The sequence below is a fragment of the Exophiala bonariae genome (assembly GCF_035927105.1).
Source record: "Exophiala bonariae strain CCFEE 5792 chromosome Unknown scaffold_13, whole genome shotgun sequence".
NCBI lineage: Eukaryota > Fungi > Ascomycota > Eurotiomycetes > Chaetothyriales > Herpotrichiellaceae > Exophiala > Exophiala bonariae.
The window spans coordinates 749,041-766,292 of record NW_027042488.1 but is presented as its reverse complement, the minus strand read 5'-3'; the positions used below and the strand labels follow the sequence as shown (position 1 = coordinate 766,292).

General features: G+C 49.2%; 7 protein-coding genes across 7 annotated transcripts; 6 read left to right on the top strand and 1 right to left on the bottom strand.

Annotated features, from left to right (window-relative positions):
• Nucleotides 1-92: 92 nt before the first annotated feature.
• Nucleotides 93-797, top strand: LTR84_002579 (uncharacterized protein; the record flags this gene model as incomplete). Its single annotated transcript, XM_064846188.1, has 1 exon — nucleotides 93-797. The coding sequence occupies one exon, from the start codon at nucleotides 93-95 to the stop codon at nucleotides 795-797; it is 705 nt and encodes a 234-aa protein (XP_064706413.1).
• A 689-nt stretch (nucleotides 798-1,486) lies between these two features.
• On the top strand, nucleotides 1,487-3,298 carry LTR84_002578 (uncharacterized protein; the record flags this gene model as incomplete). Its single annotated transcript, XM_064846187.1, has 1 exon — nucleotides 1,487-3,298. The coding sequence occupies one exon, from the start codon at nucleotides 1,487-1,489 to the stop codon at nucleotides 3,296-3,298; it is 1,812 nt and encodes a 603-aa protein (XP_064706412.1).
• An 804-nt stretch (nucleotides 3,299-4,102) lies between these two features.
• On the top strand, nucleotides 4,103-5,122 carry LTR84_002577 (uncharacterized protein; the record flags this gene model as incomplete). The annotated part of the gene is made up of 1 exon (XM_064846186.1): nucleotides 4,103-5,122. One exon carries the CDS (start codon nucleotides 4,103-4,105, stop codon nucleotides 5,120-5,122), a length of 1,020 nt encoding a protein of 339 aa, XP_064706411.1.
• Nucleotides 5,123-7,747: 2,625 nt separating this feature from the next.
• On the top strand, nucleotides 7,748-8,380 carry LTR84_002576 (uncharacterized protein; the record flags this gene model as incomplete). Its single annotated transcript, XM_064846185.1, has 2 exons — nucleotides 7,748-7,765; nucleotides 7,826-8,380. 2 exons carry the CDS (start codon nucleotides 7,748-7,750, stop codon nucleotides 8,378-8,380), a joined length of 573 nt encoding a protein of 190 aa, XP_064706410.1.
• Nucleotides 8,381-9,017: 637 nt separating this feature from the next.
• LTR84_002575 (uncharacterized protein) lies at nucleotides 9,018-9,593 on the bottom strand (the record flags this gene model as incomplete). Its single annotated transcript, XM_064846184.1, has 1 exon — nucleotides 9,018-9,593. One exon carries the CDS (start codon nucleotides 9,591-9,593, stop codon nucleotides 9,018-9,020), a length of 576 nt encoding a protein of 191 aa, XP_064706409.1.
• Nucleotides 9,594-12,374: 2,781 nt separating this feature from the next.
• LTR84_002574 (uncharacterized protein) lies at nucleotides 12,375-13,076 on the top strand (the record flags this gene model as incomplete). The annotated part of the gene is made up of 1 exon (XM_064846183.1): nucleotides 12,375-13,076. One exon carries the CDS (start codon nucleotides 12,375-12,377, stop codon nucleotides 13,074-13,076), a length of 702 nt encoding a protein of 233 aa, XP_064706408.1.
• Nucleotides 13,077-14,210: 1,134 nt separating this feature from the next.
• LTR84_002573 (uncharacterized protein) lies at nucleotides 14,211-16,446 on the top strand (the record flags this gene model as incomplete). Its single annotated transcript, XM_064846182.1, has 4 exons — nucleotides 14,211-15,052; nucleotides 15,140-15,621; nucleotides 15,667-15,966; nucleotides 16,055-16,446. 4 exons carry the CDS (start codon nucleotides 14,211-14,213, stop codon nucleotides 16,444-16,446), a joined length of 2,016 nt encoding a protein of 671 aa, XP_064706407.1.
• Between the last annotated feature and the right edge of the window lie 806 nt (nucleotides 16,447-17,252).

Below are 17,252 nucleotides of genomic sequence, written 5' to 3'. Positions count from 1 at the left end.
CTGCCTTAAAGGAATGCAATGTGTCGTTCCTTCCTTGACTGTCTTGTTCGTTTTCACAAAGGTGGAAAGTGAAGGGGGACAATGTAGTCAAGATGGACTTCCTCCAGGACTCATCTCCTGGAGGCTCTCTCTTCTCTCCATCCACCACCACCATCACCAACACCATCACTCCACGGCATCTCAACGATTTCCTTGATTTCGCCGACGTATCAGATTCAGACGACATGGCTACTACAGGTTCTGCCGTTCCTACCAATGACAAGGACAAACTTGATCCAGAAGTTCTCAAGGATCTCGAGCGCCATCAAGGCTTCATGCGTCAGGCTATTGAAGTTGCAGAAGAAGCACTTGCTGGAGGAGAAACGCCAGTGGCATGTGTTCTTGTCCTTGATGGTGAAGTTGTGGCTCGAGGAATGAACGACACCAACCGATCTCTCAACGGCACTCGCCACGCTGAGTTTCTGGCCATTGCTCAGTTTCTCTCCAAATTCCCCATCACTCGACTCAAGGAAACGGATCTCTATGTCACTGTCGAGCCCTGCATCATGTGTGCTTCTGCATTGAGACAATATGGAATTCGCTGCGTTTACTATGGATGTGGAAACGACCGTTTTGGTGGCAATGGGAGTGTGTTGGCTGTTCATTCCGACAAAGGTCTCGAGGAAGGTTATCCAAGCTACGGAGGAATATTCAGGAAGGACGCCATCATGTTACTTCGTCGATTCTACATTCAGGAAAACGAGAATGCTCCCAATCCAAGAGCGAAGGGCAATCGAGAATTGAAGCCGGTTGTTTGAATAGTCACTGGAAGAGGACCAACGCAAGGCACGAGACGAGTCGAGGACTTGCAACTGGTGGTGTCTACGTGACGGCATGCCACTATGCTTGATGAGCAATGCCAACAGAGCATCATGATATCAATGAATGAGAACCAATATCAATTTCAGCCTGAGATCACTCAAAGTTCTTTCGAGTTTCGTCAATTAAGAATGCGGTTATTTGGTCTGACAAAACGCGCCTTGATGTTTTCCTTTGTTCTTCGCATCAACAGCACCTAGTGAATGATAATATTGGGGTCTGACAAGCCTTGAATAAATGGTAGCGTGATGAATCGTCGAGATAAACCAATTGGAATCACGCGTCATTCACGCATCAACTTTTTTCGGTATTCACAGCCCTGACGCCTGCGCACCTTTGTGCTGTCCATTCACCCTCGCCCTCACCCTCCCATTCACACGTCTCAACCACTCTGTTGCTATTCACTCTCAATAGCCATTGTTCAATTCAGACAGTCACAGTGAATTCCTTTAGGACTCTGTGAACTTAATAATCGCCCTTCTTTCTCCCTCTTCCTCCTCCTCCCTGTATATCCTCACACCACAACACACAGCACCCTTGTTCTTCCTTTCTCCGCATCATCTTCCTACAAATCCCCCCATCACGCAGTCGCGTCATTCTTTCTCAATCACTCAATCACACCTCCACAATGTCTTCTGCACGCACCCGTAAGGCTGCTGCCCCTGCAACAAAGAAGTCAAATGCAAAACCTGCCAAAGCCGTGAAGAAGGCACCCTCCAAGGCGAAAGAGCTAGAGGAAGAGGTCATTGACGACGGCCCAGAGCTCGAGTCCGAACCCGAGATCGAAAAGCCCAAGCCTGCCACAAAGTCGGCTGCGCGTCCTACTGCAAAGTCCACAAAGCGAAAGGCCGAAGATGATCTCGAGGACGAGCCGAAGACCAATGGTGTCAAGCGAGTCAAGTCGAGAACCACAACTCCCGTCTCTGAGCCCGAACCTGCGCCTGCGCCGGCGAACGCGACCACCAAAGCCAAAGCTGCTGCCACCAAGACAACCAAGCCAGCTGCGACTGAAGCACCAACAAAATCCACGGCTCCAAAGACCACTAAACCAGCTGCTGTAACAAAAACTGCCACAAAGACCAAAGCCAAGGCCAAGGTCGAGATCAACCATGCTCCCACTGAAAAATTGAATGTCTATGTTTTCGGAGAAGGTTCATCAGGCGAGTTGGGTCTGGGAAGTGCAAAGGGACAGACTGAAGTCAAAAGACCTCGCTACAATCCAAATCTCAGCCCCGAGACTGCCGGTGTCGTCGCTCTCTCAGTCGGTGGAATGCATACTGCGGCTCTCACTCATGACAACAAAATTCTGACCTGGGGTGTCAATGATCAAGGTGCTCTTGGACGTGATACTGCTTGGGATGGCGGTCTTCGAGACCTTGCCGACGATGCTAGTGACAGCGATTCGGACAGCGGCTCAGAAACTGCCATCAACCCCAAAGAGTCCACCCCAGCAGAAGCCGATTTCACCGGATTGCCCACCGATCTCAAATTCACTCAGGTCGTCACCACGGACAGTGCTACGTTTGTTCTTACTGCCGAGGGTGATGTCTATGGTTGGGGCACTTTCCGTTCCAATGAAGGCATCTTCGGATTCGACAACACTACCTTGATCCAACTACGTCCCAAACTCGTCAAAGGTCTCAAGAAGGTCATCAAGCTTGCTGCTGGTGCCAACCATGTCCTCGCTCTTCAGAGCAATGGAGTTGTCTATGGATGGGGCTCAGGTCAACAGAATCAACTTGGACGTAGAATTTTGGAAAGGCGTGCAACCAACAGTCTTGTACCCATGCCGGTTGGTTTGCCAAAGAAAATCATCGGTCTTGGTGCTGGTGCTTACAACTCTTTTGCTATGCGTGAGAATGGTGATGTTTTCTCATGGGGCCTCAACAACTTTGGTCAAACTGGCATTCCCAAAGAATTTGATGAAACAGGCGCCAGCAAAGGTGCTGATGTCCATGCTCCCATGATCATCGAAGGATTGGAGGGCAAGGGCAATGTGACTTGCATTCAAGGCGGAGCTCACCACACCGTGGCTTGCACCGACAAGGGAGAACTACTGGTTTGGGGACGACTCGACGGCTACCAGCTCGGGCTCAAGGTCTCTGATCTACCACAAGACGAGGTTGTTCGTGACTCGGCTGGAAATCCACGAATTCTTACTGTTCCAACTCAAATCCCCGATATTCATGCCATACAGGTTGCAGCTGGTTCTGATCATTGTGTGGCTGTCGATAAGAATGGAAAGGCGTACGCCTGGGGATTCAGCACCACTTTCCAAACCGGACTCGGCACTGATGATGATGTTGAACTTGCCACCATGATCGACAACACAGCCGTCAGAGACAAGAAGTTGGTTTGGGCTGGAGCAGGTGGTCAATTCAGCGTCATTGCTGGGCTGGCCGATACTCCCATGACCAACGGTATTAATGGACACGCTTGAAGGAGAAAAAGTCTTTATGGGCAAAGGCCGGGACTGCTATTACTTGGGAATATACTCTTGTAAACTAAGTGAATTTTTTTTCGTGTCTAAACGGGGCGTTGAATACTCAGTGACTGGGCTGGGGAAAGTTGAAGGCAAGGCATTATTTCGATCAACGGAAAAGCAGTTGGTCATTCATCATCACACAAGTGGACGATGTGATGGGCTTCGAATAATGCGAGAGTACCTTTTATCATACCTATTGTATCTTCCAACAGAGATGATCTTTTTCAGAATAATAACAATGTCCATCTTGGAACAAACCTGCCATTCCTTACACAACTGCTCACCTGTCTCATCCTCTCGTGACTGTATTCGATCCCATCGTAAACGGCATCCCAGTGCGATGATCGGCCTTGTCCGGGATAGACTCCGGTCTTGATACCCCCCCTCTTCATCTTTCATATCCGCCCTCACCCCTCATTTCGATACATCATTGAGCCGAGCTACAGCACTTTACTGCCACCGATCGTAGTCTGTAGAACGCCCTTCTCCAATTCTCAATGAACGACTCCCAAAAAAGGTAAATAACAACCTGGATCTTCTCTGTACCTAGGTAGGTCAGCGAACAACATTTGTCGTCTCGCGTTCTACTCCTGCTTAACTAGTCCTTGTTCCTTGACCCTCGGTCTTTGGCAAATCGTCCGAGACTCAGAGTTTACATCGACCAACGCTGGTATCTTCCTTTCCACTTTCCAAACCACCCTTCGTCTTTCCCATTTTCTTCCCCCAAAAGAGCACACAAAACACACCAAAAAAGCAACAATGTCCGACTCCGGCCCACCCGTTCCCTTCAACGCCCTCCCCTTGGACAAATCGCACTCCGCGACACGCCTGAACGCATGGGGCGCACACGGCACAGACGACGAACTAGGGTTTCTCAATCGGCAGACTCCAGACATCATCGCGGCCGCGGCCGCCAGCGAGATCAAATCCGGCGTGCGGATCCCACTTGACGCGCCACTGGACTTCCAAGGGCCGAAACCGCTGTTCGGGCGCCAAGTGTTTAAGAAGGACGTGTACCAGAAGAAACCGCGGATCGTGCACGACGACACGTGGGCGTTCAACACGCAGAGCTCGACGCAGTGGGACGGGCTCCGCCACTTCGGATACCAGAAGGCGCAGCGCTTCTACAACGACACCACGGTCGAGGACATCGCGGGGACGAGCGAAAAGGGGGCCAAGAACCCGAACGTGCTGGGCATCCACAAGTCGGTCGAGCACGGCGGCGTCATGGGCCGCGGCATCCTGGTGGATTTCCGACGGTGGGTGGACGAGGGTCCCGGGAAGGAGATCGTGGGCGGCGAGTTCTCCAGCTTCAACACGTCGCCCATCAAGTTCGAGTGGATTCTCAAGACGCTCGAGTGGCAGAACGGCACGACCCCGCGCTTCGGCGACATCCTCATCGTGCGCTCCGGCTTCTTCAAGTCGTACTACGCTATGCTCGAGTCCGAGCCCGCGGAACTCGAGCGTCTGACCAACATGGCGCCCCCGGGCCTCGGCGGCGTCGAGCAGTCCGACGAGGTCCTCAAGTGGATCTGGGACCACTTCAGCGCCGTCGCCAGCGACCACCCCAGTTTCGAGCGCTGGCCCACCCCCTACGACTGGAGTATGCATGAGGTTTTGCTGGCCGGCTGGGGCTGCAATATCGGGGAGTTGCTGGATTTGGAGAAGTTGAGCCAAGAGTGTAAGAGGCAGGGCCGCTGGAGTTTCTTCGTCGCGAGTGTCCCGAATTATGTTCCTGGTGGGGTGGCGAGTCCCGTTAATGGTGTTGCCATCTTCTAGATGGCCTGCTACCTGTCGCACTGTTCGGGATGCTTACTTGGGAGGTGAAAGACCTCATTCAGCGAGGGGCTGGAATTGGATCAACGATCGGGTCGGTTCTAAATGGGCTTTGATGTGTGGTCATTGTGAACTGTGGTTGACCCTAGAGCTCTCAGGATGGGGGTCTTCCAGGTTCAAGATTTTCACAAGTCTGGCCCTCGGAATGCTTCGAAGGGGATATGGCTAGACTGCATTACGTCGAATATTGAAGGAGCAGTAGAAGCAGACACTCGGGACGAGCAGACTCGAAAAACTTGGAAACAATATCACTATTCTACAAACTGATACAAATAGAGTACATCATTCTAGTTCGCCGGATGACCGAAATAGGTACCTGACGGTGCAACGCCTTAGCCCTCCCTGCTGGTAATCTCGATTATGGGCGCCAATGATTTTGTCGGAACTGAAGGACCTTTGCAATTTTGAAGCGACGCTACGCATTTGAATACGAGGTCACTCGCCATGACGACTTGTAGGTCAGTGCCACCCCGGAGCCATAATAGGCTAACTGCTGTGCCATACTACACCTCCTCCCTGCCGAGGTGTAGTGCATGCATCGGCTTGCTTCTCTTCGGAGGTTGGTGATGGTGGGCCCCCGAATATCAGAAACGCATGATGCTGCTGCTGAACTTGTCAGTCCTTCTTATTTGTCTCAATGCCGGAGACAGGTCCTTGAACGACGACCCTGGACGCCTGCTAATCGGCTTTCTTCGTCTTTTATAATTTCAATCTTTGTCGAACCAAGCGGCATGCCAATTTTATTCTTGTTGATGCTCATCATAGTCCTCTCTTCTCCAACCAATCCATCATCATGCGATGTTTTTGGTCCTCGTGATTGAACACACACGGAGTAGGCTTGGCCCTGCGCATATGCACATTTTGGCCGCCCTCGAAGGTCATGCCAAAATTGGCTTCCTGTTGGCCCTTGTAAAGATCCGCTCTTGGCGTGGCTGGTCGTCTGGGAATATCTAGACCCGGTGGTGCCAATAGCGGATGACCAGCCGCGTCTGTTGCCAGAGGAGCGTGCTGATTAGAGTGAGGGCTCGCCAAGCGTGTTCGAATCTGCTCTGCCCAGCTCTGATGGTGTGCGGGTTTGCGAGTTTGAGATGTGGATCGTGAATGACTTGGTGATTGTCTCCGACCGAAGTTTGGTGATTCGAAATCTTCGATATCGGTTTGGGTGGAATGTGAGATCATGCTGGGACGAATCAGTGTTATCGGCATTGGGTTCTCGGAGGAGGAGCTGTGAAAGGGGTACTCGGGCACGTCTTTGGCCTGATGAGTATGAAGACCCGGTGTGATGATTGTGATTGGAATTTCTGCCATTGTCGAGTTTTATTTCTGATGTATGATGTATGGTGAGGCTGTGCTCGGTCACTAGAGTGCGTGTCCTGCTTGTTATGCTGGAGAACACAAGACACTATTACCTGAGCTGGGGAGCCCCAGAAGTATATGTAGTTTACATTACCTCACAATCCTAGCGATTGGATCGGACATGCAAGGGACATGAAAATGAAGGTCACTAAACAAACGACAGGTGCAATCACGATACTTCCCCATATATCCGATTTTTATGTAAAAGTATCGCTCTGGCAGATGTCGACTTGGCTCAAGTAAGCTGAACTCAGGACGCTGAATGAGGCTACAACCTTGCCCTAGCCCACCTACCGATCCAGAATTCTGAACAGGCATAATGAGTTGTGCAATATGCTCACGTATGATCAACATCGACAGTGGGAAGTGGTTTGTCCATGCCAGCACGAGATCATCGACAGAGCTCCTGATAGGATGCCACAGCTTCACAGGTGGTGGAGCATCGTCCCGCATCGTATGATGGTTGAGGACTAAGGAGTTGTCCGGCAAGTTTAGCTTCCAAGTTCGAGCACGAACAAGCCACGGAGAAGTCAAAGCCCATCCAAAGAAGAGGAGAATATTGACTGAAGTCTGGGGTAGAGAAAGACCCGCAATCGTGTGTCGATTCCCGATATCTGGCGCGCCATTACTTAGTATGAGGACAAAGAATCAGCATGAAGGGAAGGATGCGAAAGTGGAGGTCGGCGGAAATCGTATGATGTCTTACAATACGTGACTTGATCCACTCGGAAACTCGTTCAGTCTGTAGCAGAAAATACCTCGTCAGGCTCGCCGTAGGGGTTCGCCGGAAAAAATGCACGTACAGGGGCCAGTAGTAACCGTATTTCGGATGGTCACCCAACCCCCAACACCTCGGAGCCAGGCAGGCTGTGACAATGTCATCAATCCTTGGCTGCGAGCATCTCAAGGTCATACCACTCATGACATAGTGCAATTTTCTGGTTCTTATTGCTCTCTACCAATGCAATGACCATGGCGGTGGCTGACGATAAGCAACCGGCTGGACCATGCTCGATTTTGCCTATTGGTCAGAGGCAAGTCGAATATTTGATATTCGGGCACAACACTTGACCACTGTGTTGTCCTACATAAAGATTGCAAAAAGACTTGGGTATCGGAAGTTCAAATTTCAAACTCCAAGCAGTCTTGCAACCAACAATCAGTAACAACGACAACTTACAATTCAACAACCGAAACATCAATATCAAAATGATGTCCCAAACAGCACCAGTAAGCGGAAGGCACCATACCAAATACCGAGGCTTTTCAACTGACAATGGATTCCTTTAGTCCACTCAATCCCAGCACAAGGATGTGGAGTCAGTGGCATCCGGCCTCAAGGACAATGCTTTTGTCTCTATCTATAACGACGGTGACATTACCGAGCTTCTCTTCAAGGAATCGGTATTCGCATCGGGTTTCCTACCACTTGAACCCGAAGACGCCAAACCAACCCCAGTCACCATCCCCAAGCGGCGCTTAGCCGCACACTTCAACACCGGCACGACACCTCCAACACGCGGCTTCGAGCAGACAAAGGCCGCCAACCTCGAAAAGGTAATACAGACTCCAATCAAGTCATGTATCAAAGCCGACACTGTACCCAAGACTCCAGCCAAGGTCGTGGAGCGGAGGCCCAGTTTCATTGAGGTCTCGACTCCCAGTGATCACAAAGAACACCACGGTCACCGACGACATTCGTCAGAAACCCATCTGAGTATGGGCTGGTGGCCAGAGGACGACGGGACCGCCCAACATGTCTGGGTGGAGAAGGATCAGCCTTCTGCGGACGAAGAGGAAGACATGCTAGAAGACTGCTTGTGGACGGACGCGTTCTACGACTGAAATGACATGCATGACTTTTATGAATCACGATTAGCGGTGGAATTTTGTTGCATTTCAGGCTCCCGACATAGGGGTTTCCGATTGACTTCGATCCGCTGTACATATAAGAGGAGCCAGGCCCTCAGTTCTACCCATTAGTAATGAATTATTGATCCCATTTATTCGGAGCATTTCCACTGTAGCCGCAGCCGATTTTTGTCGATTAGAAATCTTACCCGCGCAGTGTCTACATATTGGAATGCTCTCGTTTGAAAAGGATATATACTTGCATCATCTGGATGCTCCTTGGTGATGGACATTGCACATGTATAATCAGTAATATTGAAAACGCATTTCCAAGGATATTTTGAGCTTGACTTTGGGACATCGATGTTGAATTTCAATTTGGTGATTAATACTGTGCGTAACTATGAACTGCACAAACATCCGGTCAATTCCACACTGCCTGTAAGTAGACCCTGGGAAATCTCGCAGTATGGTCGGGTCCCACCCATGAACACCTAGAGCTATTATCCTCATTATTCTGACATCAAGGTATCACTGTCCATTTAAGGATATGTCCTCCCACGCCGACCCCAAGTCCCACTCATTCGCCCCAAGCCCCCCACCACTCCAAGAGTGGCCACTTCCTAAGTGTTCAAGTGGCAACTTGGACCGGTGACTCATCATGGTGGACTGGCACATGAACATGTTCAACTTGCTCGTGTTCAACCTTTGGAATAATAACTCTGAGAAGACCTGCATCCAGTTTGGCATGGGTATTATCACGATCAACATCAACCGGGAAGTTAAATGCGCGAAGCACTTCTCCTACCAAGCGTTCGTGGACGGTCAAATGCGGCTCTTTCTTGGTCGTCTTGGTGGTACTTCCGTTGCTGCTTGAGGATTTTCGTGACACGTCTGTCGACACTTTGGGTTCCTCGTTGTGGTTGGCTTCCGGTACTTCGGATTTGACATCGGCACCTGGAGTCCTCGCCGGGTTGACCACAGGTACATCCGCGAGTTCTTCTTCTGGGATCTCTGGTCTGGCAGTTTTGCTCGTGATCAGCAGCGTCCTCATAGAAGTCCAACGCAAGTGAAGTTCTGATTTGTCTCGGACTCCGGGTAATTCGACCTCGAGGTAGAAGTTTTTCAAGGTTTCTCGGACATCGGCTTTGGGTTGATGAACGTCTAGATCCCGGTCGTGAAATGTTCGGTGCACCTTGTGCGCCATATAGGGAAGGGGGATATGGTGGAGATGGTGTCCTTTTTCCGGATATGTATGCGACACAAAGGTCGTTGGGTATGGTTCAATTTCTGGATAGAAGAGGAATGACATGATCGCGCTCGTCTTGGGAAATTGGAGATGTATGTGTTGGTCCTGTGTTTTTGTTGTGTATTGTTGATGACTGTTTGTTTACTCACCGTTCTTGTGCCGATGAGGATACCCGTCTTATATCTACATTCTTACCTCCTGCGTCCATAGGCGAGGGAAGTGCAATATTTGGATAGTCACGCCCTCTTGACCGAGGCCAAGGTCCGGGAGTTTTCGTTCTCGTCGTCGCGGGCACCATCGAAAATCTTCCTCGGTTGATCACGAGTAACATGCCAAGAATATCCATCATGCCATCTGCGTCTGAGAGGCTATTCTACCTACAGAATCACAACGGAGAGCACCGTTGAGAGCTTTAGATCAAATGCAAAGGTGGGGTGATACTGAAAATCGGAGAAAAAGTACTCGTATGTGCGCTTGGACCCCAAGCTAGCTCACAATGGACAAGTCAGCCCCCCCTGCCTTAACTAACGGAATAAGGTTCGATAAACCAAGTGGGAAGGCTGCAGCCCCTGGATAAGACTCGAATCTTCTCAACCACGCCTTGATCTGGTTTCCTTCTCCAAAGATGATCATCCGGGTTCGGTCATAGTGCAGAATCCAGTATGTGCACACGTAACGGTCACGTTCTAAGCAATGTGCAGTAATCTCGCTACGACCCAGCTAAGCCTCCTCAGGCGTCATGCCACTGTCCAATAATGTGCCAGCCGTGCGACCGAGCAATAAACAACTACAGGTCTCCCCTCTTGTATAAATACAAATCCAGGCGTGTCAATACTACGTAGGCTACTCTTACTACCAAATCAGCAAAGAAATACAATAGCAAATAACCAGAATTTAACGAAAGACAACAACTGAGAATCATCTCAATAACTCTCAACCTACAAACCCATTCAAATGATTCGAACAAGAATTCATACAGCTTGCAGAAGCAGTATCAAAACACCAGCCTTTTGCCAATCATTCTCGAGTACTCGTCCAACATTACGAGAGGGTGACACTGGTGGAGTACGGTCGGGTGGCATAGCTGCAGCGTAAGTCATTCCACGAGTAGCTGTTCAATGAGGAAGTTGATAGCATCCGGATCTAACAATCTTACAGCGACACATTCAGTCGGCGCGAACATGTCATTGAAGATCTATATGTCAAGCAACACGAGCTCGAAAAGTAAGTCTCGAAAGTCTACCGAGCGACCCTTCTCAACCAATCCAGTGGCTGACTTATGTCTTTCGTGCAGTATCAAGAAATTAAGAGAGAAGCTTGTGGCGCAGAGAAAGCATCTTGATGAGGTGGAGGAGCATATAATCGCCATGGAAAAGGCAGCAGCTGAGAAAACGGAAGCCAAATGACTCCCTGACTGCAGGTTATGAGCATTGAAGACCGCATACTTGGCGTTTAAATTTTGGAGGAATCATGAAAATGACTCATGCAAGGATCATACCGTCGATACATTGATATCGGCCGGATTTTGGAAAGGTTGAGTGGATGACTTATCTTGTATCTCGTTGAGGCAGTATCTATGAGACGAAAGCCTTTTCTTGGAGTAGGCATCGAGTTAGAAATAACTACAGAGTTTCAACCATTGTTGGATCTTCGATACGGATCAACATAGCCCGGATGACGTTTTTTATTTACTATGCTGAGGAAGGCCAGAATAAAGGCCAGCTATTAACACATCTTGAACCCTTGACATTTCTACCATATGTCAGGCACTACATCACGGAAAATGCCATAAGTCCCCATTCCAAAGTTTATGAATTCGACGTTATCCCGTTACTAGATCATCGACAGAAGTTCGCGTCAGTAGCCAGGGCTGTGACTTCAATGATTCACTCGTGAATTAGAGAGACCTTTCCTGTAGGCTCCCAACACGTATGTGGCGCCCTCGCCTCGAGAACCTGGAAAATCTAGCAAAATCCGGGGAATGCAGGGACTAGTAGTGTGTGGATTCTCATGCAGACATCAGACCATCGGCAGGCATCAAGGACCCATTGTTCGTAATAGCCTCACCGGTGGTGTATCATGACGGGAAATGCTCGAAGTGGCTGGTCATTTGATTCAGGATTACGCTCATCGGTAGAAACCGGTTGTGTTGGAAAAGCTCGTCTGACGCTCCCGATCTGCTCCGACCCTCCCCTAACAAGCACCGCGGTTGCTCAAAATGTTGCAGTCATTTCATGAACACTTTTCCCTCGTCTTTGCGCTCTTTACCAGAGCTTTGGCCAGTTCTCCGCTTATTTCAACTGCCAACATCCATCCAATGAGGCATTTGTGCAAAACTTCCACTTCTGAGGCTCTTTAGACCCTGCAATCACCAATATGCATGGGCTGACACATGCATAGCCCTACCAGTTTAAACTGATTGCACACCCTGTGCCGTGGCCCAACACGAGTGGTGGCTCGAGAATGAGTAGACCAGGCTTTGCTCATCATCAGACCACATGATCATCACAGTTTGTGCGGCAGTGCATGGTTCACGCCTGCTTCGGAGCAGCGATGAGGATGAAAGGAACTTTGTAGTGGAGAATTCAACAAGACGTTCCGATGCTTTCAGGGTCTTCAAAAGCGAGCATTGTCGCTCAAGGTAAAGTCACGGGTAAGCTCAGCTAATATCAAACACTACAGCAAAACCTCACGCAGACCGATACATCAATCGAAGCGACATATTCACACACAGACATTATGGCAGAGAACGGATCACCACGCATTGAGAACCTCTACCACGTCATCTACACGACCTCTCACCTGTCACAGCTTGAGGATGTCAACGACCAGGTGGAAAAAGTTCGCATTGGCGGAACCTACACCAATCTAGGCGCCGCCAAAGCCGCCGCTCACAAAACACTCTTTGAAGCTGGATATCAAAAGGAGTGGTTCGTCGAGTACGACACACAGCAAGAACAATTCGTCGCACACGGGATCAAGCGAAGAGCAGGCCTTGCTGTCTACGCCAAAGCCAAAGACGGCACTATATTCCGGGTCGGCATCGCCACCACACCAAATGTGCACGCTTTCCGGGACGACGAAGACCACAAGATCCACAGACCGCTCTACCATGTCGTACAGACGAGCGTCATGTACAGTGAAGACGACAGTGGAGAATCAAGGGAGACGAACGTCGAAGGTTCGTTTCTGAAATACGAAGACGCCAGGAAATTTGCGACGCAGGTGCTGTTAAACCCGGAAAATGGCTTGACGAAAGAATCATTCGCACAGTACGAGGAGGCAGGGCCAGATGAGACAGATTGTGGATATGGTGAGAATGTGCTTGTGCACGCCGTGGGCCAGAATGGAGAAAATGTCCTGGTCAGTGTACTGAGAGGGCAGGAGCTCGAGTCTGTGAGACTGGCTGAGGCATCTCTCAGAATTCGGTCTTTCAACTAGGAGAGGGCTTGATGAGGTATGACATGGAACCAAGTTCGAAGCTTGACTTAGCGGCGATTGAATGATTTCTCTCATAGAGAGTAGGGACAAGTAGGAGAGGAAATTAGTTAGGTCAAGACTATACTGGGACAGCATATATCCTGCTGTGTTGTTCAAATACATTGCAACTCCTATTAGCTTGGTAGGTCTCATACGTTTCTCGACCTCAGCTCTCAGAAAGCCCATAATAGTCGTACAGTACATCCATTCTTGTGAGTTTTCTTTTGAGCACAGGCGAGTCACTGTTTCTTCGAGACACGGCGAGCATATTCTTGAAATTGAAGCTTGTTGGTGTGATTGATGAGTACAGTGGTTCTCGAAACTGCCCTCCCCTTCACAGACAAATTCCAACTCTCTCACACTGAAACTAAGGACTAAGCGGGTGCGCTTGACCTCTTATGTATATAGTTTGATCTCAAATACCCTCCAATTATCCAGGATAATCCAACATGGCAATGCTCAATGTAAAGACCACTGTGAAACTTATCGTAGCACATTCGGGTTTGCACCAATCCTTTACAGCTGGGAGCCAGCTGTGAAGCTTGTGCGAATAAGATATAGGAGCTTCCTTATTCTGTCTATGAATGGCCTCTAATCCCTCGACATCACAAGATGAAGAGATCTATAATATAGCTCATTACAGATATTTCACTGAAGGTTCACACAGACGCTTTCGGCATGATGCCACTTTTACAAACACTCCAAAAACCTCCTAGCACAGACCCTGTGGCATGGTCCAAAATTAGGTTGGGCGTCAATTCTGATAGCTGCCAATCAGAAGCAGATAAGTTTTCTCTCTTTCTTTACCAGCTACATCGATAACGTGCAGGACATACCAAGCGGCTTTTTAAGTGGCTAACTAGCCGATGGATCACTGACTCATTCTTTTTATCAAGAGTCGAAGTGAAGGTCATTGGCTCTTGCAACGCCTCCTGGCCAAATGTTAAGAATGATCGGGCGCGTCGATTGTGGCTAAGTAGTCTCAGCTGTCTTACCTTTGAGAATGCTAACTTGGTCCTCATCTCTTGCAATTATTCCTTCATCTCCGGCCCTTCGAGACAGGTTGTACCGCACACAACCACATAATAGGCATAGATGTCTCAATATCAGCACTATGTGCCTCAATTCATTCTACGCAAATACTCCGACTATACGAAGCCTAACTACGAGGATTATGTCGACAAACAGCAGTTTGACAAGGCTCTTGGGAAGGCGAAGAGACGAGCAGGGGTGAATGTCCTCGACTTCAAGGACGGCTTTACAAAAGGACGACTCCGTCGAAGCTCTTGCAATAAGATGTTCGGCCTTCCCGATATGTACGACGCGGAGATTGAGATCGCATTGTCAAAGCTGGAGCAACGTGTCTCCACGATTATTGATGCTGTTGAGAACGATTTCGTCAACGGCAAGCCAGCCACACTAATTGCGCGACCCCAAAAAGACCTTCTCCGGAAATTTATCTTTATAATGGGCTATCGCAACCGTAACTTCCACGAGCGATTTGAAGGCGAAAAGGATGATTATAATTCGAATGATCGAGCTGAGCTAGTAGCCTACATGCACGAAAAAGGAATCAAGACACCCAACCACGTCTGGCTTGAGACCATGCGTGCGTTTATCGATGTAGATCTTGGCCAAGAACATGAATGCTGGTACGAGTGGCTCACGAATCATGCATACCCCGCCGACGCCAGGTGGTTCTGGAAGAATATGACTACATCACATCTTTGCTTTTGCACTCCTGAAAGTGTTGATGAAGAGTTTATGTTGACTCAAAATGCGTACGGGGTCTTTGAAGGACCGTGTAGCCATCGAGGCTGGACTGATTGGCATACCTTCGCTCCCATCAACCACAGACTAGTGATCGTGATGAGAAACGGATTTCTCGGCGGCATTCCAAACCTCCCTTCCAATTTGGCAGGTGTCATCACTAGAATGTAACGTACTGCCATTCTGTCATTGACTTCAGTCTATGAAGACCCTGCAAAGGCTCACTCGTGGCTGGAAGATCTACCAGTCCACAGAGCAACTACAAGCTACCCGACGCTACGATTTTGCTCTGACGGTACTTCTTCCTCATCACACAAATTCAATCCAGAGGATATATTCACCTTCAAGTTTTTCCATTTACCCAGCACTTTCGTACAACGAATCAACTCCATCTTAATTGAGGAGGCAGTCCTGACAGACATGATTCTTTACAAATCATCATCGGCACTTCGAAGAGCTCTCGAGTCGTACCTTGGAGCCGAAAAGCCGGGCTTCAAAATAGCTATAGAGAAGCCACGGGAGGAAGGACCCGAGATCTTGCGTGTTGACTACTGCGGAATTAAGAAGATGGATGGGGCGCCTGAGTACGAACGTCAGGCATATCTGGGTATGCTAGAGCGAATTGCAAGGAGTCTGGGGAGTGATTGCACGGCCAAATTCACACTAAGCACGCCCCAGTCCATTGTAGTAGTCCCACCTCTTCCACCTGGATTCAGCGCCAGGTACAAGAAACTCGGTAAGAAGATATATTGTTGTAGAAGCCATGAGCTTACGTTACTAGGTTTCGATGGCTTTGTCGGAAGCTGGCTTGGTGACGAAGCGCAGGCTCTGTTAATTAGTCGTCTTTGGATATGGACGAACCATGCAGTTCGGACACAGAGCGAAGAAACACAAAAGAATATGCGGCGAGAACGTCTCAAGCTGGTGTGCAATTTGCACCCTCGAAGGCTATGGCTTCACCTTCGCCTGATGCGACTATTCACTGACCGACCCGAATTTGTTTTGACCGCCTCGCGGGGCGAATACTTAGGTGGCTTGGTGGCAGAAGATAATGGAGGACCTGAAGATGTGGTTATCGATTGTATGTATTCCCCGGTCATCCATCGCCCTGTTTTCGAATTTCCATGATAGCTATCTAACTTTCGAGACTGATGTAACGTAAAACATAGGCATCTCTATTTTCTCTCCTAAAGGAGTATCGCGAGCCATGATGAGAGCATCTGGTATGCGACAGTACTCGGAACTGACCGAGAACGACTGTCCGTCCCCATTGAAAGACAAGTATTTCATGGCGGCAATGGCTCACGTTGGAAGTATCACAGATTGCGACCTACCAAAGTTGAAACAAGCAGCTATTAAAATCGAAATGGACTCTAACCCTTTGGCCTTAAAAGCCGCTGCGAAAAGGCTTGACTGGCCCGAGAAAGTTGTTCATGAGATGTGGATACGGTATCGAGTGCATCAAGATTTTGAGAAAATTCTGGGTTGTGTTAAGTTAAGAGGACGAACCATCCAGAAGCTAAAGGAACTTCTGTTCCAGCTCTTGTACCCTCTTCAGTAGAATAACTCAGATGCTGGCGAGGGAATCTGAAGTCGAGGCTTCGGCAGGTTCACGCAGCGGTATAGAAATATAGCAAAGGTAATCATATGCCAGGCAGGCATAGACCCAGCACATGATGGTGAATCTAATCGATAGCCCAAAGTTCAGGCTGCTTTCACTCGCTTGCAAAAACAGCCTCGTGCGGGAGCTTTGACTGCATAGGCCCGGCCAATTGAACCATCATATATGCCAGCATTACGTGACACGGAGCGATACAGGTCCAGGAAACCGGCGAACTTCCACCCGAGCAAGCCAGGAGCTATTGTTGTAAGTAAATACGAGATGGACCCCTTTCCTTTTGGTCGAGGTTCTCACGTCTGTACGAACAAAACTTTCCAGCCTCGTAACCATTGGGTGGTCTCAGACACAGACTTTGTACTTAAGAGTCCAATGTTGAGTGCCCTCATCAGCTGTTATAATGCCGACCTCTCTAATCACAACCGAGCCTCATAGTTGGGCCTCAGTGGGAGCCATAACAACTGTGTTTACGCCTCCCGGTGGATACTGTGCTATAGGAATTTCCAGATATTATACTACCTCCTGCATGGTCCCCAATTTTGACGAGTATTGGTTCTCAAGTACAAAGGGCCATTACATTAGGTATTTCTCGCCAGCTATTTGTCCTAGTGGCTACACCGGTGCTTGCGACAGGCCTGGTGCAGGGGAAAGTTATGGCCCACCACTACTGGCATCAGAAACAGCCATCATGTGTTGTCCTAGGTACGCCCCGAGCAGCTTGGGAAGTCAGAGTGAGTGCTAACACAAGG